Below are 24,498 nucleotides of genomic sequence, written 5' to 3' on the forward strand. Positions count from 1 at the left end.
CATATCCTTTATAATTAACATTTCTATAAACCTGAACCTCCTGTATGTTTCTAAATTGGGAACAAAACTGTCCGTAGCTCAGAAAGCAGAACTCTTGTTTCTAGCCTATAAGCTCATATCTCTAAGCACCTGTCTATAAATATCTTAACAGTAGGTGCAGTGATAATGCCGAAGTGCTGCCTGTCCTTCAGGTAACACACAAATGCCTTAGCTTCCTGTTGAAATACCACTTCAAAACTTCTGTCAGCTTTGAAAAGCCAAGGATGCAGTGAACTCAATAGCCTCGTCATATTCAAAGCTTTAAACACCTAACAAAAGGAAGTCACACTGCTTCTAAAAATTGATAAAAATAAGTCACACTGACTCACTAAACTCTAGTGAAAAACTTAATCATTTTCCTAACAAAACATGTTATCAGAAGTTACTGCATGTATGAATTTCAAAAGCATTTCCTTATCATAAGATGGTTGCTGTTTCCCCTATTCTATATTGAATCTTTGTCAAACAGTCTAATATCAGGAGAACTTCCTGAATAGGAGATGTAAAAAAAAAAAAAAAAAGCCTATCCTTAAGTCCTATCCCTTCTTCACGAAGTCTCTCAAATTTACTTTTCTCTTCAGCTGACAGTTTTCTGAAATCTAGTCCTTATTATTTCCTCCATGAAATACTACAAATTCTACTTGTTCTTTTTGCCCCAAACCTCTTCCCACTCAGATCCATTCAGTGTATTGACATGTAGTTGCTAAAGAATCAACTGTTAACTAAGTGACATAATCCTGCATATCAGCACTGAAGTGAATAAAATGCAAATTTCTGACTTAACAAAATTACAAACTATCAATGCCAATACACAATAGGGCTGAATCTCACAGGCATTATGCTGAAAGGAGGAAGGCACAAAAGAACACAGAATATACGATTACATTTATATGAAGTTCAAGAACATGCAAACATGGAGGCACCAGGATGGCTTAGTGTCTGACTCTTATTTCGGCTCAGGTCATGATATCAGGGTTATGAGATTGAGCCTTGTGTCGGGCTCCATGCCCCTCTCCCTCTGCCCCCCTCTTCCTTTCCCTATTTAAAAAAAATATATATGCAAACATAATCAGTGATGATGGAAGTCAGGATAGTGATTACCCTGAGTGAGAACTAAGAAGAGTGACACAAATTTTCTATACTTTGATCTACATGCTGCTTATATAAGTGTATACAAGTGTACAAATGTGTCCATATTTCTTTTTTTCTTTAAGATTTTATTTATTTATTCATGAGAGAGAGAGAGGAAGAGGGAGAGGGAGAAACAGGTTCCCCACTGAGTAGGGAGCCCGATGCGGGACCCAATCCCAGCACCTTGGGATCACAACCCAAGCCAAAGGCACACACCCAACCATCTGAGCCACCCAGGCACCTGCATCCATATTTCAAAAAAAAAAAAAAAAGAAGAAAAAAAAAAAGAAGAAAAATAAACTAGAAGAAAACAGTTGTTAATATTTACCTGATCACGGGGAAGATAAGAACTTTCTAAGAATAAAAGCAATAAAAGAAATCAAATGAAAAGATTGATAAAAACATTTTCAACATGGACAACACATATAATTAATATATTCACATGTATCTGTACTGCATAAAGAACTCTAAAACAAAGGTCAACAAATTAAAGCTTATGTCCTTTGGGGAGGGTATGTGCTATGGTGAGTGCTGTGAAGTGTGTAAATCTGGTGATTCACTGACCTGTACCCCTGGGGCTAATAATACATTACATGTTAATAAAAAATTAAAAATTAAAAAAAAATAAAGCTTATATCTTTTTCTTTAAGAAATTGTTTTGTTTTGTTTTGTTTTAAAGATTTTATTTATTTATTTGAGAGAGAGAGAGAGAGCATGAGAGGGGAGAAATTCAGAGGGAGAAGCAGACTCCCCATGGAGTGGGAGCCCGATGAGGAACTCGATCCCGGGATTCTGGGATCATGACCTGAGCTGAAGGCAGTTGCTTAACCAACTGAGCCACCCAAGCACCCAGCTTAAGTCCTATTTTAGTATGACCCTTAGTGCTAACAATAATTTTTTTTAATTTTTATTTATTTCTTTATTTGACACAGAGAGATCACAAGGAGACAGAGAGGCAGGCAGAGAGAGAGAGGAGGAAGCAAGCTTCCTGCTGAGCAGAGAGTCCGATGCGGGCCTCGAACCCAGGACCCTGAGATCATGACCTGAGCCAAAGGCAGAGGCTTAACCCACTGAGCCACCCAGGTGCCCTAATTTTTACATTTTTAAAGTAAAATGTAAAATTCAGAGGAAAAACATGCAAGAGAGCAAAATATCTACTTGGGCCACTAAAGAAAAGTTTTCCAACCCTTGCTCTAAAAAATAACACAAGAAACAAATAAATGCCTTTACTTATGAAGGCAAAACAAAACTATCAGAATGTGGGTGGGATGTCAATTTTCTTTTGTAATCATATAAGCATTTTATCTATTCCAATGTAAAACTTATCTAAAATTACCAAAAAATAAAGATTTTAAAATATCAATATCCCATGGAATGGAGGGGTAGAATTTGGGTGTATCTGTTAGAATTCTAAATGTATATACCCTTTGGCTTAGTAATTCCACTTCCAGGCATATCCCTTAAAGAAGTACCCAGACATGTACCAAAGAGAAGCCTATAAAATAATATCCCTTAGCAATATTCTCTGCAATAAAAAAAAATCAGAAATAACAAATGCCCATACATTATGCTAAGTGAATTGTAAGGCACACAAAGGAAGAAAAATACAGTATGATCTTGTTTTTATGTGGAATCTAAAAATGCTGAACTCAGAGAAACAGAGTAGACTGGATTTTCTAGGACTGGGGTGGGGGAAATGGAGAGATGCTATTCAAAGGGCACAAACTTTTGAGTTATGAGTACGATCTACAGATCTAATGTACAGCATGGTGACTAGAATTAACAACACTATACTATGGAAATGGCTAAAAGTACATCTTAGGTGTTCTCACCACAAAAAAAAAAAAAAAGATAATTATGGGAGGTGACAGATGTGTTAATTAACCTTACTGCAGTAATCATTTCAAAATATATAAGTGTATCAAATCATCATATTGTATACCTTAAACTCATAGAATGTTGTATGTCTATTGCATCTCAATGAAGCTGGGACAACAAATAAATGCCCACATTTATTTCAATGAACTCTGGTATTTCCATACAGTGGACAAGGACACAGCAATGAAACATGAAATAGACCAACCACAGAAGACAAATACTGTATGATTCTATTTATATGAGGTACCTAGAGTAGTCAGATTCAGAGGTAGAAAATAGAAAGGTAGCTGCTAGGGACTGGGGAAGGAAGGAAGTGGAAGTTATTTAATGGGTATGGAGCTTCAGCTCAGGATGATGGAAAAAGTTGTGGAGATGGATGCTGATGATGGTCGCACAACATGTCAATGTACTATATGCCACTGACCTGAACACTTAAAGATGGCTAAAACATAAATTTTATTTTATATATATGTTACCGTAAAAAAAATTTTTAATGAAAAAAATATGTTGAAATTTAAAATGTATATTCACCAAAAAAAAAACCAATGTAGCAACATTAAAATAAGTCTATACGCACTGACATAGAATGATCTGCGAACTCCAAAATAAGTTAAGTGTAGTATTACAATCCCCACTTTACATGAGAAAATGAAGTTCAAAGACCCAGTGTTACTTTTCCACAATTATATAGCTAGAAAGTGGGCTGATAGTCACTTTCAGGTTTGTGATTCCAAAACCCACACTCTTTCCACTTCAAATACCAGACTGAAATGCAGAAAAATAGTTGCATTATGCTAACATGGTTCTGATTTGTTTCCCTTCCATTATTATCTTTACTATAATTTAACCAGTAACTAATTTTTAAGGTGCCATTTTGAAAAGCACATCCTAAACATCATATACTTGCATTTCTGCTCCAAAGTAAATGAAGGCTTAGGTTTTGTTTGTTATAAATTTTAAATTTTAAAAAAGCACCTTCAGAGGTTCGTTCAGTTGGTAGAGCATACACTCTTGATCTCAGGGTAGTGAGTTCAAGCCCCACACTGGGCACAGAGCTTTCTTGTAAATAAATAAATAAACAGATAACTAGATAAAATTTTTTGAACTAAAAAAATTAAAAAGCTCCTTCAGCTTATATTAATAACCTGTTAAGGAAATGTAGATGAGTTTCAAAAAAAAATTTTTAATAAATAGTATTTAGCTTTTTACAACAGATGTTCATAACAAAATTTCCCATGAAAGTGGTATACACTAAGTATAATGGATACCTATTTGATTTTCAAAAGCAGTTAATCCATTAAATAACTTTTTTTTTTTTTTAAACTAGACCATTTGGGTGCCTGGGTGGCTCAGTTGGTTAAGCCTTCGTTCGGCTCAGTCATGATCCCAGGGTCCTCGGATCAAGTCCCATGTCCGGCTCAGCAGGGAGTCCGCCTCTCCCTCAGACCTTCCACCTCTTACACCCGCGTGCTCTCTCTCTCTCTCTCTCTCTCTCAAAAATAAATAAATAAATAAATAAATAAAATCTTTTTAAAAATTAAATAAATCAGAACGTTTATGTGTGACTAATCACTGGAATCCTGAAGGTGAAGTGGATACTGCAACAGCCACCCTCTTCGGCTTAGGTGTTGTTCCTTCATGGAATCCATGCCTAAATCTGCTGTACCCAATTTTTAGGTGCCTCATTTGACTGGTCCCAGTGCCTCATCTGACTGGTCCCAGTGGTATTTCATCTTTTAACTTTGGCACTCGTTATACTTTCTCTTACACTTGGCAGGATAGCCACATTTGCCACAGTGGACTTCTGAAGGTGGTAGGTCTTCAAGCCACAGCAGTGGCACAACGTGTGACTCTTATTTAGATGCTTTCCAAACAATGATGTCCTCTTTGTCATCTTGTCTCCACAGCAAAGCTGAAAGAGCTCCATTAAATAACTTTTAGAATGTTAATTCCTAGTGTTTCTTCAAACACCAGAAACTGTTACTTTTCTTTCTCAATGGTAAAGTCCAGTAAGAAAAACCAAAAGTTAAAAAGAAATTTAAAAAGACTATTTACAGAGGAAAGAATTTCTGTTCTACAGTTAAAATTACATCATTAGCAAAGGAAACAATCATAGTTATTCAGAGCAGTTTATCCAAAATGGATGCCAATTATGTCAAAAATAGGGAGAAATTCCCACTTTTTTAAAAATTTAAATTCAATTGCGTTAACATAGTGTACTATCAGTTTCAGGGGTAGAATTTAGTGATTCATCAGTTGCATGTAACACCCAGTGCTCATTACACATCAAGTGCCCTCGTTAATGCCCATCACCCAGTTATCCCACTCCCTCCCCGCTCCCCTCCAGCAACCCTGTTTATTTCCTAGAGTTAAGAGTCTCTTATGCTTGGCTCCCTCTCTGCTTTTATCTTATTTTTCTCTTCCTTTTCCCTTTTTGTTTCTTAAACTCCACATATGAGTGAAATCACATGGTTTTTGTTGTTTTCTGATTGACTTATTTTGCTTAGCAAGATACCCTCCAGTTCCATCCATGTCATTGCAAATGGCAAAATTTCATGCTTTTTGATGGCTGAGTAATATTCCAATGTGTATGTGTATGTATATGTATGTGTGTGTATATACAAACACCACATCTTCTTTATCCATTCATCTGTCAATGGACATCTGGGCTCTTTCCATAGTTGGCTATTGTGGACATTGCTGCTATCAACACTGGGGTTCGTGTGCCCCTTCAAATCACTATGTTTGCATCCTTTGGATAAATACCTAGTAATACAATTGCTGGATCATAGGGTAGTTCTATTTTTTTATTTTATTTTATTTTATTTATTTATTTGAGAGAGAGAAAGCGAGAGACAGAGCATGAGTGGAGGAGGAGGGGCAGAGGGAGAAGCAGACCCTCTCACCAAATAGGGAGCCAGATGTGGGTCTCTATCTCAAGACTGTGGGATCACAATCTGAGCCAAAGGCAGATACTTAACTGACTGAGCTACTCAGGTGCCCCAGGGTAGTTCTATTTTTAACTTTTTGAGGAACCTCCATACTGTTTTCCAGAGTGGCTGCACCAGCTTGCATTCCCACCAGTAGTGTAGGAGGTTCCCCTTTTTCCGCATCCTGGCCAACATCTGACATTTCCCAAGTTGTTTATTTTAGCCATTCTGACCAGTGTGAGGTACTATATCATTGTGGTTTTGATTTGTACTTCCCTGATGCCAAATGATGCTGAACATTTTTTCATGTGTCTGTTGGTCATTTGTACAACCATGTATTCTTTGGAAAACTGTCTGTTCATGTCTTCTACCCATTTCTTGACTGGATTATTTGTTTTGGGGTGTTAAGTTTGATAAATTCTTTATAGATCTTGGATACTAGCCCTTTACCTGATAAGACATATGCAAGTATCTTCTTGCATTCCATAGGTTTGCCTTTTAGTTTTGTTGACTATTTCCTTTACTGTGCAAAGCTTTTTATCTTGATGAAGTCCCAACAGTTCATTTTTGCTTTTGTTTCCCTTGCCTTTGGAGATGTGTCTGGCAAGAAGTTGATGCAGCCAAGGTCATAGAGGTTGCTGCCTATGTTCTCCTCTAGGATTTTGATGGATTCCTATCTCACATTTAGGTCTTTCATCCATTTTGAGTCTATTTTTGTGTATGGTATAAGAGACTGGTCCATTCTTCTACATGTGGCTGCTCAATTTTCCCAATACCACATGTTGAAGAGACTGTCCTTTTTCTATTGGATATTCTTTATCGGTTTGTCAAAGATTAGATGACCACAAGTTGAGGGTCCATTTCTGGGTTCCTACTCTGAAAATTCCCACTTTTCAAAATCACATAAACCATTAAAATATGTTCTATGTGACTCAAAAAATCTGAAAAACAGTCAGCTAAAAAATAACACAACTTATCAACTATACATCAGGAAGGAAAGAAGGAAGGAAGGAAAGGAAAGGCGGCAGACCGGCAGACACACACACACGCGCACACACACACAGCTGATCCAAGAAAAAATTTCTGCATAATTTCAAACATTCAAGATACTTTGGGGGTGGGAAACAATTAAGTAGGAGAATGATTATTTAGCACATGACCAACATTCAAAAACAGTTTGACACTCAGGCCAAAGAAAAGAATATATATCTCAAAAAAATAACTATCCAGCTACCTGTAGATTTTTAAGCACTGCCAGCCGCATCATTTCAGGCAGACCTGAATTCAAATCACAGCTCTGCTGCTCATCAGTTAGGTAAATTATGGCCTAGTTTCCTAGTCTCTTTAAGTCTCCATTTTCTCATCTTTAAAACAGGCATATTCCCTCCCCTACAGGATTGCTATAAACAAAGAACACATCACATTAGTCACACAGTCAGTTGTTACATGTGAGCTCCACACAACCTCCAAAAAGAAGTTACCATCTAAAAGATTAATGAAAGCTGCTACAGATACTGCCAGGACCTTGGTTACTGATCACTTGTCTATTTATTCCCTTCATAAATCAAAGTGAAAATACCAGAAGAATGTGTGAGAGTAAACCTGAATGTGTTATCTCTTTTCTGAAATATGTTTTGTTACCTTTGTTACGAAAAGCGTTAAGAGTCTGCATCATGTATACCTAGAATCCAAGCCACATAAATCTGTTTCTCAAAATAAAGTCATCCCATACCCTTTAGTAATTTATAAAATAATATTCCACTGCCTTTTTATTATATAATTTAGCATCATTAGAAAAATGCTTGACCTGGGGTGCCTGGGTGGCTCATTTAACGATCCATCTGCCTTCAGCTCGGATCATGATCCTGGGGTCCAGTGATTGAGGCCCATGTCAGGCTCCCTGCTCAGCAGGGAGTCTGCTTCTCCCTCTCCTCTGTCCCTCTCCTCTTCCTGCTTTTGCGTGTGCGGTCTCTCTCTCTCAAATAAATAAATAAAATCTTAAAAAAAAAAGAAAAATGGGGCGCCTGGGTGGCTCAGTGGGTTAAGCCGCTGCCTTCGGCTCAGGTCATGATCTCAGGGTCCTGGGATCAAGTCCCGCATCGGGCTCTCTGCTCAGCGGGGAGCCTGCTTCCCTCTCTCTCTCTCTCTGCCTGCCTCTCCATCTACTTGTGATTTCTCTCTGTCAAATAAATAAATAAAATCTTTAAAAAAAAAAAAAAGAAAAAAAAAAAAAGAAAAACTGCTTGATCTAGAACTGACAAATTTTGATGCAACTACTCTGGAATTTACATAAGTGTTTCTCAAAGTGGGTCCACAGATGAAAAGGTTTCAAGAGCTCACAGACGAATAAAAATGTTTGTGATTAAAAAAAAAAAAAGAGTTATTTGCATTGATAATTCTCAACATAGATTAACAGACTAGTCCAACACAGAGTAAGGACTTTGTAATTAGAACTGAGTTTAAAAATTTGATTTCTTGGAGTACTATGCAGCCATCAAAAAAAAGAAGTCTTTCCATTTGCAACAACATGGATGGAACTAGAGGGTATTTAAGTCAATCAGAGAAAGATAACTATCATATGATCTCACTGATATGTAGAATTTAAGAAACAAAACAAAGGGGACACCTGGGTGGCTCAGTGGGTTAAAGCCTCTGCCTATGGCTCAGGTCATGATCTCAGGGTCCTGGTCTCGAGCCCCACATGTGGGTGTCTGCTCAGCAGGGAGCCTGCTTCCTCCTCTCTCTCTGCCTGCCTCTCTGCCTACTTGTGATCTGTCTGTCAAATAAATAAATAAACTCTTTAAAAAAAGAAACAAAACAAAGGATGTAGTGGAAGAGAGGAAAACATAAAACAAGATTAAATCAGAGAGGGAGACAAACTGTAAGAGACTCTTAATTATAGGAAACAAACAGAGGATTGTTGTAGGGAAGGAGGCGGGGGGATGGGGTAATTGGGTGATGAACATTAAGGAGGGCACGGATATAATGAGCACTGGATATTATATAAGACTGATGAATCACTGACCTCTACCTCTAAAACTGTTAATACATTATGTGTTAATTTACTGAATTTAAATTTTAAAAAGGGAAAAAAATAAAATTCATTATAAAAATTTAAAAAATAAAATAAAATCTGATTTCTAACCATTACTAGCCACATAATCTTGGGCAAATACTATAATTCCTCTACTCTTTGGATTCCTCATTTCAAAATGAGGATAATAATAGTACCTATTCTTACAGAGGTGTTAAAAGGAATAAATGAGTTAATATTTGTATAGGGCTTCGAGTACTGTATCTTTGTTAAAATAAAAATAGACTTTAGGTTTAGTTAGCATTCTTCAAATTGTGATCCACAACAAAATCTCAGAGATATTTTATCTTTACTTTATATTTATTTATACTTACTCTTTTTTCCCCTAATTTCAATTATAACCCTTTATCCTTTCATGAAAGGATATCAAATATAAAATACATAAGAACATAGGAGGTAAAGTTTCTATGTTGAAGGTAATTAAATTAGCCTCTGATATTCATTTCTCACATAAAGTTTATCCTCTGTGATGTCATAAAAATAAATTGCACTAAAAACTGCAAGTATTTTTGTATGGAATTAGTTCAACTGAAATCCAATTTTTGTGGCATTCTGTGTGTCAATACTGAATGCTCATTCAAACAACACAAGCATAGAAAATTAAAAAAAGAAATCCTTTAAAGTTAATGATTAGTTTGTTTTGTTCAATCACCTGAAGAAGAACAGGCCACGCAAAGAGGTAGAAAACCTAAAAACATGTATGAATTTTTTTTTAGTATGATTAACTCAACATATATCTAACATCCTAGAAATTCCAGCACAATAAATAGCACATTATTTTCAGTCATAAAATAAGTGCTAGGTATTTTGGAACTTTGCTTACTGAAATTAGGAACTTCAAGCTCTTACCAATTCTACTTCCATGTAAACCCTATACTCAAGAAAGGACTGACAATGCCACAAGGACAGCCTACCTAACTGGGCTCCCCTTCCCCCACCTACAACCCATCACACTCATTTCCTAAGCTGCTGAAACTGTTTCTGAAATTTTTTTCCAACCTGCAAAAAAAGATTCGAAATGGATATCATGTCTTAGATACATTCAACTACTTTAGAGAAGAAGTAATTGAAAAGACAATAAAAGGACTTTCATAAAGTAATCTAGTTAAAATTTGCCTAAATTTGTCAACAAATTTTTACAATAGATATTCTCTCTTAAAGTCTACTTTAAAATCCTCTAAATGATTCATCTCACTTGTAAAAATGTCACTTATTAAAAAATTTACTTATATTAATGTGTCATCATAATGTGTTGTGTTTTGGTTCCCTCAACTGGTAATTTATTCATTAAATTTATAAAAACCTTATTCTTATCTCACATTTAATCCTCCTCCCTCCATCTCAGGTCTTCAGGGAAAACCAACTCTTCAAGTTAACCTTAATTCTATTAGAAGCTCTGTTTCAAAAAGTTTTGTTTCAGTCAGCATGTATTTAACACTTCCCAAGTTAAGAGTTTGATTTTTTGGTTTTTGGGGGGGTTTTTTGCATTATAAAAGTACTTGGTCATAAACTTAGCCCAAGCAGAATTTACATTACAGTTAACAAACAAAAGTACATGCATTCTCCCCTGTCAATAGAGCTTACAGATGATTTCACAGGCCACTATTTTTAAGTATTAATACAAGTTTTTAAAGATCCAGCATCTTGTTTAATGAACACAGGTAAAGCAAATTGAGACAGGTACATTCTAAATGCAAGAGACAAGAACTCTTATGGCAGTAAATCCATCAAAATCCTTTACTGACTTTCTACTTGATAAAGTCTTCAAACTTCTGTATTTCCTTTAGCAATACAAATGAGTAGAAACAACATATTCTATCTAGACAGGTACTTACAAAAGCATGCAAACACAGTAATCTAATCTGAGTCCCCCGACTCCTACTCCATGGAGCCCTGGCACAGGCTCTTTCAATAGTAAAAGCTCCTTTACAAGGCAATATTACTGAGCCATCAAAAAGAATGAAATCTTGCCTTCTTTAACACCACAGACAGAGCTAGAGAATATAACACTAAGCGAAATAAGTCAGAGAAAGACAAACACCATATGATTTCACTCATATGCGGGATTTAAGAAATAAATGAACAAAGGAAAAACAAAAGAGACAAACCAAGAGCCTCTTAACAACAGAATAAACTGATGGTTACCAGAGGGGAGGTGAGTGGGGAGGATGAAATAGGGGTGAAATAGGTGATGGGGATTAAGGAGGACACTTGCTTGTGTGTTTGCTTTTAAGATTTTATTTATTTACTGGACACAGAAAGAGAGAGATCACAAGTAGGCAGAGAGAAATGCAGAGAGAGAGGAAGAAGCAGGCTCTCCACTGAACAGGCAGACGCTTAACCAACTGAGCCCCTCAAGCGCCCCTAAGGACACTTGTGATGAGCACTGGAGGATGTGTGGAATTGCTGAATCACTATATGCTACCTTTTGCCTCAGTAACCCACATTTACGGAAAGATTAAAAACTTGTTTATCTAGCTGAACCCACAGCTAACAGCATTTAGTAACTCTAAAAACTTAAAAAGGTAAGTGTAACTCCAAATCTACCTACTTGTGAACAAGATAATCTTTCATTTTGTCTAGTATCTCTCATTACCTTATTAAGGTGCTTTGGCAACAAGAAAAGCCCTAAGATAAATTTTTAAAGAGAACTCTAGGGAAACCTGGGTGGCTCAATTTGTTAAGCCGCTGCTTTGGGCTCAGGTCATGACCTCAGGGTCCTTGGATCTGGCCCCACACCCTACACACACCCAAGCTCCCCGCTCAACAGGGAGCCTACATCTCCCTCTGCTCCTTTACCTGCTCATGCTCTCGGTCTCTCTCTCTCTCAAATAAACAAAATCTTTCCAAAAAAAAAAAAAAAAAGAATTTAAAGACAACTCTAGGAGTGCCTAGGTGGCTCAGAGGGTTAAGCCTCTGCCTTCGGCTCAGGTCATGATCCCAGGGTCCTGGAATCGAGCCCCTCATAGGGCTACCCACTCAGCAGGGAGCCTGCTTCCCCCTCTCTCTCTGCCTACTTGTGATCTCCCCTGTCAAATAAATAAATAAAATCTTAAAAAAAAAAAAATAAACCAGATACCCTGGTTTCTTTCTTTCTTTTTTTTTTTTTTTTAAGATTTTATTTATTTATTTGACAGACAGAGACCACAAGTAAGCAGACAGGCAGGCAGAGAGGGAGGAAGGGAAGCAGGCTCCCCGCCAAGCAGAGAGCCCAACGCAGGGCTCGACCCCAGGACCCTGGGATCATGACCTGAACTGAAGGCAGAGGCTTTAACCCACTGAGCCACCCAAGTGCCCCAAGGGTATCTAGTTTAAATGGATTTTTCTCCTTTCTTTACAATAGCTTTAGCCTGAATGAAATACAATAAAGTACGTATACTCCTAACCAAATTCATTCTTCCCCCTAAGGGTTAGAAAAACAGATCAGATGAATATTGTACAACAGGTAACAAACCAAAGACTTGATTACATTTACTAATGGTTTCAGGCCTCATCAGGGTCTTATCATCACCCTGAACAGCTCCACCTCTGAAAATGTTAAGTCAAATACCCCTCACTAATCACACACCCGCTTTTGACCAGCACACCTGTTCTTGAACCTCCTCATGTAATTAGATCCATGACCCTTCCATTTTTCAGTCCTCTGCTGTGTTCCTTCCTACCCTACATTAAGCTCTATTCTACCCATCTATTCAATCCTTCTCACACCATAACATCAATTCACTCACCCCCATCCTCTTGTCACACCTGCCCGATCAATCCTACTTCCTTATAGACATCTCTTATCTGGATATCCAAAGTACACAAATTCAAAAAACTGTCCCCAAATGGGGCACCTGTGTGGCTCGGTCTGTTCAGCATCCAACTCTTGATTTCAGCTCAGGTCATAATCTCAGGGTTGTGAGATCAAGCACCTCATCAGACTCCACGCTGACTGTGGAGACTGTTTGGAATTCTCTCCACCTCTCCCTCTACCCCTCCCCCTGCTCTGTCACATGCTCTCTCTCTCAAAAAACAAAACTGTCCCAAACTGACTTCATTAACTCTCTCCCAAGACTTGCTAGTCCTTCTACATTCAACATGTCAGTAAATGGCATCAAGAGTCATTCAGTTGGCCCAGTCCAGAAACCCAGGAGGCACACCTGATTCCACTTCTCTTTGAAACTCTCATTAGTCACCAGAACCGATAAAAAATGAAACTGTCAGGAAAACAAAGGCTCTCACCAGTGCAAGGGCTTTAAGTGCACTACTCTACATAACAGAATCCCCCCCCAACCCCAACCCAACCATAACCCTATTCACCTGCACCACAAACACTCCATACCTCCACCCAATATGTATCTACCTAAATCAGTCCTTCTCAAACTGTGTGTGCTTGACCTTTGTTAAATACAATACAAATAGGAGCACCTGGTTGGCTCAGTCGGTTAGGCATATGCCTTCAGCTCAGGTCATGATCCCAGCATCCTGGGATCAAACCCTACATCTGGCTCCCCTGAAAGCCTGCTTCTCTTTCTCGCTCTCTCTTCCCCACCACTCCTGACGCTCTCTGTGTCAAATAAATAAATAATCTTTAGGAAAAAATACAATAAAAATGAATTTCTTAAAAAACTTACAAAAATACTAGCACAATTTATTAGATTCAAATGACAAAAAAATTCCTCAAACAGCTATAAAATTTTCTAAATGCTCATTTATAATTGCTATAGTTATCTAGCCATGGACCAGAAACAAACAAAACACTAAATCAGAACACAACTGGCCTATACTCCTAACTTGCATTTCCTTCATTTGCACTGATTTGTTCACTACAATACCGTGCAGAGCAGTCTTGATCTGAACTTTAACCTAAACCAAACCTGAACCTTTCTGTCAAAGAATTACTATGCTCAAAAAAAAAAAAAAATTACTATGCTCTTGGCTCCTGTCTGCACTCAAAAGAACATAAATTAACACAAAGTTCTACCAGTTTTTCTCTTGCTTTATATTCCTCTCTCCATTCAGCACTAGCTCATCTATAGTTTCTCCTTAATCCTCTCATCTCAATAAATAACGTGGATGCCTTTCTCTCCTCTGAAATACCAGAATCCTCTCCTCTATTAACTCTGCCTTCTCAACACATGGTAAGCAAAAATGCAGAAAAGTTCCACAAGAAAATTTCAAAATGCCTTTATAATCAACAAAATTACTTCCACATAGAAACACTTCCCAATGGATCTAATCCAGAACAGGGGATGAAATTCAATTACAATATCAATACAGCACATCTTTGCTATGGAATAAGCCTTCTTATATGGAAATGATATCAAACACCATTAAAGTCACAATTAGCAGATCAATCCATGATTCATCGTGTAAAGCAAAACAAATCCGTCATTTCTAATTTTATTTGAGCAAGAATAGAAAGAAAACAGTGAATATAATGAATCAATTAAATAAACAAATATACTTACGTGTTAGATGAAAGATTCCATCACAGGCACTGATATGAGATAAAAAGGCATTTCCCAGGCCTTGACCATTGTGAGCTCCTTTCACAAGGCCAGCGATATCCACTACATTCAGAAAGGCAGGAATTTTGCTGAAAAACAAAAGACGGTTTTATTATAAAATAGTATTAAAAACCTGTTTATTAGCCAAATTGGTTTCCAAAATATTTTACATGAAGTAATCATTTCCCTTCTAGAACAATGTTTAGAAGACTCTCAATAATGATTTGATAAATGAATACCAAAAAAATTAAATAAGAAATAATCTTTTAGGGGTGCCTGGGTGGCTCAGTGGGTTAAGCGTCTGCCTGAGGCTCAGGTCATGATCCCAGGGTCCTGCATCAGGTTCCCAGCTCAGCAGGGAGCCTGCTTCACCCTCTCCTTCCGCCTGCTGCTCTTCCTGCTTGTGCTCTCTCTCTCTCACTGTCAAATAAATAAATAAAATCTTAAAAAAAAAAAAAAGAAAGAAAGAAAGAATCTTTTAATACTTTAGGACTTTCTTACCTAGGAAAATGAAGGAAAGCTGTAAAGCAAAGTAGAGGTTTTTATTGTGCTTATAAAGAACTAAAACTCATACCATTAATTTTACTATGCAGTTCTGTTGGCCCACGCATATAGACACAAAAGCAACGGAGAACATTTTAAGAATATACTGATAGAAAGTAATTATTATAGAATGAGCCAACATACTTTGTGACAGGCACTGGACTTAGTGATTTACATGCATCATTTCAAAGTTCAAAACAACTCCATCAGGTAAGTGCTATTTATTATATCTACTTTAAAGATGAGGAAATTGAGCCTGAGAGGAATTAAGAAATCTATTTACATTCAGGGGATTACTCAACTAGTGGTGACAAAACTGGGATTCAAACACAGGATATCTGGATTTGCATTTAATCATCATGTAGGTTATATAGACAAAAAAATGCATGTAATGATGTGAACCAGTTACCAGCATAGCAATAAAAATAGAGGTACATATAAAATAACCTTTGCTTTGCTCAAAATAAAGGCATAGTTAACACAAGTTAGAAACCAAGTTAGGAAAACCAGTTGGCCATATAAATATGAAGATTAAAGGACAGTTGAGCCTTGAACAACACAAGAGAAAATCCACATATAACTGTTGACTCCTCCAAAAAAACTTAACTACTCATAGCTTACTACTGACCAGAAGCCTTACCAATAACATAAACAGTTCATTAAAATGTATGTGTATATGTTATATACTATATTCTTACATATAAAAATAAAGTAAGCAAGGAAAAGAAAATGTTATTAAGAAAAATCATAAGAAAGAGAAAATAAATTTACAGTACTGCACTGTAAAAAAATGTGTGTTTAAGTGGACCTGCACAGTTCAAACCCCTGCTGTTCAAGGGTCAATTGTACTATGAATTATCAATTTTTTTATTTGCTTAACCACAAAGAGGCCAAATTATGTTACAGAAAAAAATGAAGATGGGTTCCCATCCAATATTTTTATTTCCATAAAAGCATTTAATCAATGTTCATTAGCAAAGGAAAGGGGAAATTTTGAAAAATTAATTCCCTCACTGCCTAAAATTTCAACAAATTTGACGTCTAAGGGCTTTACAATTGTTGTTCTCTTCAGGTCTCTGAAAAAGCTTGGCAATGTCACATGACCACACAGTCTAGTGGTAACAAGGGCCCACTTCTAAAGAGTCGGGGTGGGGAGAAAAGGCAGCACAATAGCCGGGGCCTGTACAAGGCATCTCGGCCAGGGAGCCATCTAGTAGTAGTAGCTGGGAACCAAACCAGCAGTGTCCAAATCAGCCAACAAGACAGCAGGGTCAAGAGATTGGCAACATAAAATGGAACTAAACAAATAAGCACATTCATGGGACAACTGGAGAAATATAAATGGAATCTATGAATGAGATAATAACACTACATCAATGTTAATATCCTGATTTTGGTGGTTTACTGTGAAAATGGAAGAGAATTCTGGGGGCACGTAGGAGGCTCAGGCAGTTACGCATCCAACTCTTGGTTTCAGCTCAGGCCATGATCCCAGAGTCCTGGGCTCCGCATCAGGCTCCCCACTGTGGAGCTTCCTGTTTCTCCCTCTCCTTCTGCCCCTGCCCCTGCTCATGTGCTCTCTCTCACTCTTCCTCTCTCTCAAATAAATAAAATCTTTAAAAAGTAAGAACAAGAATGTCTGTAGTTAGTAAACAAATTTAAGAATTGAAATGCAATGTGACATCATGTCTGCATCATTCTCTAAGGTTCAAAGAAATTTGGTTTCAAAGCATTCCATGGGTAATTTTACATCTTTTTATATAAATTTCAAATAATTTAGAAATAAAAAAAGGTTTCAAAAAGAAAACAGAAGCCAGTTTAAGGAGCCAATTTCAAGAATATAATTTGAACCATTTCCAATGACTGACATATCGTAACCAATTGAGCAACACTTCCATGAACGAACACATGAATGAATAAATGAAGACAAGAAAGCTCTTCCTTACAGTAGGCAGTCAACAAATAGTAAGAAGAAATGAGGAAATTACAAAATCACCATGTGGCAATCATCAATGTAATAATTAATTCGTCAAAAAATCAGTGGATGCTCACACTGATGGACGAGAGTAGAAAAAGTGAATAAATTTGGTATATATTTTGTGGTTAGAACTCTTAAGAATTGGGATGCCTGGGTAGCTCAGTCGGTTAAGCATCTGCCTTTGGCTCCGGTTATGATCCCAAGGTCCTGGGATCGAGTCCTGCATTGGGCTCCTTACTCAAGGGGTAGCCTTCTCCCTTTGTCTGCCATTCCCCCTGCTTATGCTTTCTCTCTCTCTGACAAATAAACAAAATCTTTCGGGGGGGAGAGGGGAAAGAACCCATAAGAATTTTTGATAGATTGGATACAGGGGTGAGGAAAGAGAAGAATCAAAGATAAATCTTGGACTTGGACTTGACTTGAGGAACTGAGGAAACAGCAGTGCTATTTATTGAATTATGCAAGTCCTGAAGAACAAACTTGGCACAAGGGAGAATGAAATGAAGAGGTCCATTTTGGACATGTCAAGTCTGAGGCACCTATTTAGTCATCCAAGTGTCAATGTCAAGAAGATAATTAGATATGTCTGTAGATCAGCAGACTTTAAGAAAAGAGACAGAAACTTGGGATTCATCAGCACATTTCAAATAGTGAGAAACTAAAGACAAACTAAACTCCCAAAAATGGGGAAATAAATTCATATAAATAAATAAAATAAATAAATATAAATGAATAAAATAAATTCATATAATATGGTATTAAAGTTATATTAGAAATTATTACTTAAATCTGTATTTTTTAATCTAGAAAAAACATCAGTAATAGCTCAAGTAAAAATATATTCTAATTTTTGTAAGTATTGTGTAAACCTTCAGGAAAAAGTATGGAAGGATATACCTCCAAAGTACTTATTCCTGTGCTATCAAGGTATAGGTGGTTTCTATTCTTGTCTTTATACATTTCCATCCTGTCCGAACTTCTACAATGAACCTGTATTATTTTATTTTTTCTAATTAAAGATATAATACATGCTTGTTACAAAAACTTCAAACAATACAGACTACAGTAAGGTAAAATTTTTTTAATAATAAATAATAAATAAATGAAAAAAAGTAAAAACCACCTAAAATTTCCACTACCCAAAGATAACTGTCAAACAGTTTCATACATTTTCCTATGAATATACATGTACATATATAATTTTACAAGCATGAAACGATATAAATACAGGCTACTGACTCCCTCACCTTCATACTCCCTTGAAAAAAATAACTGCAATGTTAATAGCCAGATATATCCTTTCTCATCTTTCTCTACGCTCTCTACATTACAATCGCCCATAACACTTTAATTTTGGAGAAAAAAACACTCTGTGTGATTTTTCTTAAGTAAACTATGCCACACATGGGCCTCAAACTCACCAAGATCTGACCCAAGATCAGCAGACGCATCTTCTACCAACTAAGCCACCCAAGCAACCCCCTCTGTGATGGTAAATATGTCACTTACATATTTTTACTCAGTCTACATAAGGTCAACAAATAAACAATGGCATAAAGATTTTCCTACCTTGCTGGTTTGTGGTACTGGCAAAGAAAGTCAAACCTTTCATCTGGCACAGGTACTCTGCTCTCATTAGGATCAATAGTGCAGAAGGGGAAGTTTTCTGCGGAAGCCTGACTATTGGTTAATACATTGAAGAAGGTAGATTTCCTAAAATAAACAAAAACAATTTCAATCAATTCTTAGGTTAACACTGAGAAAAACTTATCTCATTTTCATTTCAATGCTCAAAGAAGACCCATGATAATTTTAAAAGCAATCTGGGAAGGGACGGCGGAGAATAACAGAAATGAATGAAATTTACTAACAGAAACAAACTTTTTTACTAACAGAAAAGAATGAAATTTACAACAATACGGCTCATGATTTATAATCAGGTTATGTTCCTGTCTCAGTCTACTTGAAATTTGAAAAGCACTTTCCCGAAGAATCTTTGTTATAAGTAATAACTAGTTTCACACACTATAAAAAGTATTTTACTCCTAAAGTACCTGGTAGTAGCAGTACCACTTCACCATATCTAAAATAATCTTCTTTAGCATAAACGTACAGAGTTGTGCATCTAGTTAGGTCAACCACTTTCCAAGCATGCTGAATTGGGAAATAGATGCCAATTATCTAATAGGAAATGGGAAGCTGGAGCTCAGACTCCCTAACTAATTGTTAATAATACAGATTACTGTTAAATCTGGAGTAATGAACTGTGAATTATGAAAAATCAAAATGTGGGAACACCTGGGTGGCTCAGTTGGTTAAGTATCTGCCTTTGGCTCAGGTCACGATCCCAGGGTCCTGGGATCAAGTCCTGCATGGGCTCCTTGCTCAGCAGGGAACCTGTTTCTCCCTCTGCCTGCTGCTCCCCTCCTTGTGCTCTCTCTCGCTCTCTGACAAATAAATAAATAAATAAAAGCTTAAAAATTTATTAAAAGAAAAAGCAAAGATATAATAAATAAAATAAAAATCAAGGTACAATAAGTTGAGAAAAAAATCTATTAGTAATAAATTGTCAAGGTGGCTGGGTGGCTCAGTAGGTTAAGCATCTACCTTCAGCTCAAGTCATGATCCCAGGGTCCTGGGATGGAGCCGAGTCTAGCTCCCTGCTCAGCAAAGAGTCTGCTTCTCTCTCTCCTCCCTACTTGTGCTCTCTTTCTCTCACCATCTCTGTCTCTCTCTCAAATAAATAAATATTTAAAATAATAATAGTAATAATAATAAATTGTTGTTAATGTTCTAATTATTTGATTTTTATCAGGTAATACATGCCTAGAGAATGCCAACTCATATTAACACTAGCTACACTTTTCTTTTTTTATTTCTTTTTTTTTAAAGTAGGCTCCACACTAAGTATGGAACCCACTGCAGGGCTTGAACTGACAACCTTGAGATCAAGACCTGAGCTGAGCTCAAGAGTCAGATGCTTAACCAACTGAGCCACCCAGGCACCCACAGCTAAATTTCTAAAATATGATCATTACAGTGCCAAAAATCATGAGTAAAATCCGAAACAAAATGGGATTTTTAAAGGTTTGTTGATCTGTTCTGTACTATTTTCCAATTCCATCATTAATATGGACAGCAGAGAATTCACGATAGTGAATTTTCTTGCTCCAAAAATAGAACTATGCACACATGTGGACATAAAATGAAAATTACTGTCACATATTCTTTTTTTTTTTCACCTTTACATATTCTTTTTAAACTGGAGGAACTGAGGAAGTAGCTAAGGATTATGTGGGAATTATAAAGGTGGTACTTGCTAACTCTAGCTAGACCTAATTATGTAAAAATGTCTGCATATGAACCAAATTTGATAATGAAAGAAAATTCAAAAAAGTGCAATGGTTATGTCAGGATGGTACGATTATAAATAATTATTATTCTCCCTTTTTCAAAGATTTTATTTATTTGTCAGAGAGAGACAGAGAAAGCGCTCAAGAGAGTGTGTTCACAAGCAGGGGGAGTAGCAGAGGGAAAGAAAGTAGGCTCCCTGCTGAGCAAAGAGCCCATACGGAATGGATGGGCTGCAGGATATAGGAGGGGGGACTGGATCCTAGAACCCTGGGATCATGACGGGAGCTAAAGGTAGCCACTTAACTGACAGAGCCATCCAGATGTCCCTCCCTCTTTTTCAGACAACTTTTTAAGATAAAAATGTCTATTAAGGCCATCTGGGTGGCTTAGTCATTAAGCGGCTGCCTTCAGCTCAGGTCATGATCCCAGGGTCCTGGGATAGAGGCCCACATTGGGCTCCCTGCTAGGCGGAAAGCCTGCTTCTCCCTCTCCCACTCCCCCTGCTTGTGTTCCTTCGCTCTGTCAAATAAATAAATAAAATCTTTTTTTTAAAATGTCTATTAAGATGTAACCTAAGCCCACAGGAAGAAATTTACACTTACTACAATTAGCTCATCTGATTGAACTTTTTAACCAAAGAAGTAACCCCTTTAAAAAACAAAATAAAACAAAACAAAAAAATCTGTGAGACCCTTATAAGAGAGTTATGAACAAAAGGTAACAGTCAAGGCTTATTTAAATACTACTGGTGAAAGTATATTTTGGCAACAAAACACCTTTAACTTGTACCTGCCTATAGTTCTTTAAATATTATTCTCATATCACATTCAGACTAAACATTTTTGAATAAAGAAGAAATGTTTACTAAAATAGCCACTTAAATCATTACTGGTTACTTAGAGCACCACTCGCCAAATCAGTAGCCTTTAAATGCCTACCAATAAAAGAATTAGTAAGAACGTAAAGACATGCATTACCAGCCCTCTCTCCAGCCTGGTATAAGGACCAGTATTTTGAAAATATCTCACATGTTGATGTTAAGTCGTGTTTTAGACCAAGAGGCTAGATTAAGACTCAGCCAACAATCCACTAAGTAATACTGACTGTTGTAAAATTTATACCGGCAATTTCTATGAGTCTGGTAACAATCCCAGAACTGTAGGAATGAAAAAAAAAAAAGTAGTAATTTCTTTGTAATTAAGATTTTATTTTAAAGTAATCTGTACACTCAATGTGGGGCTCAAACTCACAACACTGAGATCAAGAGTTGTATGCTCTTTCGACTAGGCCAGTCAGGTGCCCCGAAATCACTACTTTCTGTAAAGCTAGCTTTAAATTTCAATCTTGTTATGATAAATGTTACAGCACTTAATTTAAAATAATCTGTATATTTATAAAGTTCTTCTGTGTATTTATAAAGTTCTAGTCCACCTACTTACAAAAAGATTCTGAAGCTAAATACAATTTTTAAAATTAATACATATAAGGCAGATGATTTTTTAAAAAGAGAACTCACATTAAGATTATGATCTTTAAAAAAAAGTATTATAATCTTTAAATACCATGTCCATTAACAATAACCAGGACGGGCACCTGGGTGGCTTAGTCTGATAAGCATCCATCTTCAGCTCAGGTCATGATCTCAGGGTTCTGGGACCCAGCTCTGCATCAGGATCCCTGCTCAGAAGGAAACCTGCTTCTCCCTCTCCCTCTTCCTGCCTCCAGCTCATGTTCTCTCTCACTATCTCTCTCTTTCTCTCTCTCTCTAATAAATGAACAAAAAATAAAATAAAATAAAATAACCAAAACTTCTTGGAGAAATGGCTGGTTCCAGGTCTGGGACTAGAAATATGCAAGGTAAGTCTCAATTTTTCCCACAGAAAAGAAGGAAGCTATTAAAGAAAATAATCAAAAGGATTCTGAAGCCAACTTGAATAGCCAAATATAGATCAATCTGGGCATAAATAAAAAGGGCTATGATAACTGTAACAAATCAAGTAACTTTATATCCTTGAGTTGTCAATAATCCTCAATAAAACAAAACCAAAAGAAACCCTCTCTGGCCACCTTTTGAGGATGCTAGGATGACTGATTCTTTTAAAGATTAAGTAAAGCACTTATTTCCTATATGAACTGTACTTTTACAGTAATAAAGGTTTGATTAAGAAGAGATTATCTTTTGGACATATTCTAGCCAATAAATGAGGAAAAAATAAGAAACTCAGAATACTACCATTTTGCAACCCCCAAGAAATTAATGGAGCTCGGTAATGATCACCAATGACAGTTAATACTGCAAAAAGAAAAATAAAATAAAAAACATAGTGCCTCCTAGGAGAAGAAAAGTATATACAACATCTTTCAAGTATTAACATAAAAATTATCTATCAAAAATTATCTGATAGTAGGGACGCCTGGGTGGCTCAGCGGGTTAACGCCTCTGCCTTCAGCTCAGGTCATGATCCTAGGGTTCTGGGATTGAGCCCTGCATCTGAACCTCTGCTCAGCAGGGAGTTTGCTTCTTCTCTCTCTCTGTGCCTCCCTCTCCACCTATTTGTGATCTCTGTCTGTCAAATAAATAAATAAAAATCTTTAAAAGGAATTATCTAATACTAATCCAAACAAACTTTTGGCTATTACTACCACTTAATAGGAAATACGGACGAAAGAAGAATATATTAAAGGACACCACAGAGAAACAACCAACAGAATTCAGACTTTGGAAAATTCTAGAAGACAAACAACCAGATTTCTTCAATAAGTCAACTGGGAGAAGGCAGAATTTCTATTTCTGGGTGAGATGCACACTCACAACAGACTAGAACTCTCAACCAGAACTAGAAAAGTCATGTAAATGCAGAATACAGAAAACATCTGTTTGAAGGGGTTAGAAATCTACAAATACATGGGGGGTTTGGGGGGTAGAAAGGGAAGGAGACGGGGCGCCTGGGTGGCTCAGTGGGTTAAAGCCTCTGCCTTCGGCTCAGGTCGTGATCCCAGGGTCCTGGGATCGAGCCCCACATTGGGCTCTCTGCTCTGCAGGGAGCCTGCTTCCTCCTCTCTCTCTGCCTGCCTCTCTGCCTACCTGTGATCTCTGTCTGTCAAATAAATAAATAAAATCTTTTAAAAAAAAAAGAAAAAAAAAGAAAGGGAAGGAGACAAACCATGAGAGACTCTTATCTCACAAAACAAACTGAGGGTTGCGGGGGAGAGGGGTGTTAGGGAGAGGGTGGTGGGGTTATGGACATTGGGGAGGGTACCTGTACCCCTGGGGCTAATAATACATTATATGTTTATAAAAATTTTTTTAAAAAAAGAAAGAAATCTGGAAATGGAAAAAAATCTTAAAGAAGTGATCTGATCACTTTCACCCTGAGAACATTTGCCCGTTCAGGAAAGAGGAAGGAGGCCAAGAATTCAGGCTTTACACTCATGGAAAGCTAATGCTGGAGGGCAGAGAACCCAGCAAAGCCCCCAGAGGAGTCTTAAATCTCAAGAACATGATCAGTTTTCACCTGAGAATATTTCTCTCCAGAAAGAAAACCACAAAATGTGCTGAAACAAATGGTGACATAAATTGACCCACGCCCCTATACCTTACTTCCTTCCACACAAAAAAATAAATTGGTTGCCAGAATAACCCATCAGTCCTTATTGATCCAAAATTTAACTAAAATAATTTATACCTGCAATGAAAATACTACGAAGTAATGTTACAAAAAAGTACTAAAGTAAAATGTGAATGTATTAATTAATCCAAACACATATAGAACACTTGCGCCTTTTTGGGGGGACAATTATATTTTTTAGTATTGTAGTTTAAAAATTGCTCATTGTTATTATTATAATCATAGTAATTATAACATAAAAAGTCCAGAGAGGATCTATGGGCTTGTTTTCAAATTTATGGCTATCATTAAGATAGTATTTTTGACTGCCTATCTTAACAAAAATATTTTATACTTAAGGAAAAATGTTATCCCTTAAAACAGAGAAAAACACAGTAAAAGAAAGCCCCATTATCTCTTAGACTGAAAAAAATCTTACGTACAGCCAAAC

The 24,498-nt window shown here is 36.9% G+C and overlaps 1 protein-coding gene across 1 annotated transcript in view; it reads right to left on the reverse strand.

Moving 5' to 3' along the window:
* OLA1 (Obg like ATPase 1) overlaps positions 1 to 24,498 on the reverse strand; it is a 175,562-nt gene that overhangs the window by 136,556 nt on the left and 14,508 nt on the right. Inside the window, exons 3-4 of the mRNA XM_032355977.1 lie at positions 18,655 to 18,798; positions 14,526 to 14,653 (exon numbers count right to left, since the gene is read on the reverse strand). Coding sequence (XP_032211868.1) covers positions 14,526 to 14,653; positions 18,655 to 18,798 — 272 coding nt within the window. The remainder of the gene's footprint in view (positions 1 to 14,525; positions 14,654 to 18,654; positions 18,799 to 24,498) is intronic.

Source organism: Mustela erminea, chromosome 8 (assembly GCF_009829155.1).
Source record: "Mustela erminea isolate mMusErm1 chromosome 8, mMusErm1.Pri, whole genome shotgun sequence".
Taxonomy (NCBI): Eukaryota; Metazoa; Chordata; class Mammalia; order Carnivora; family Mustelidae; genus Mustela; species Mustela erminea.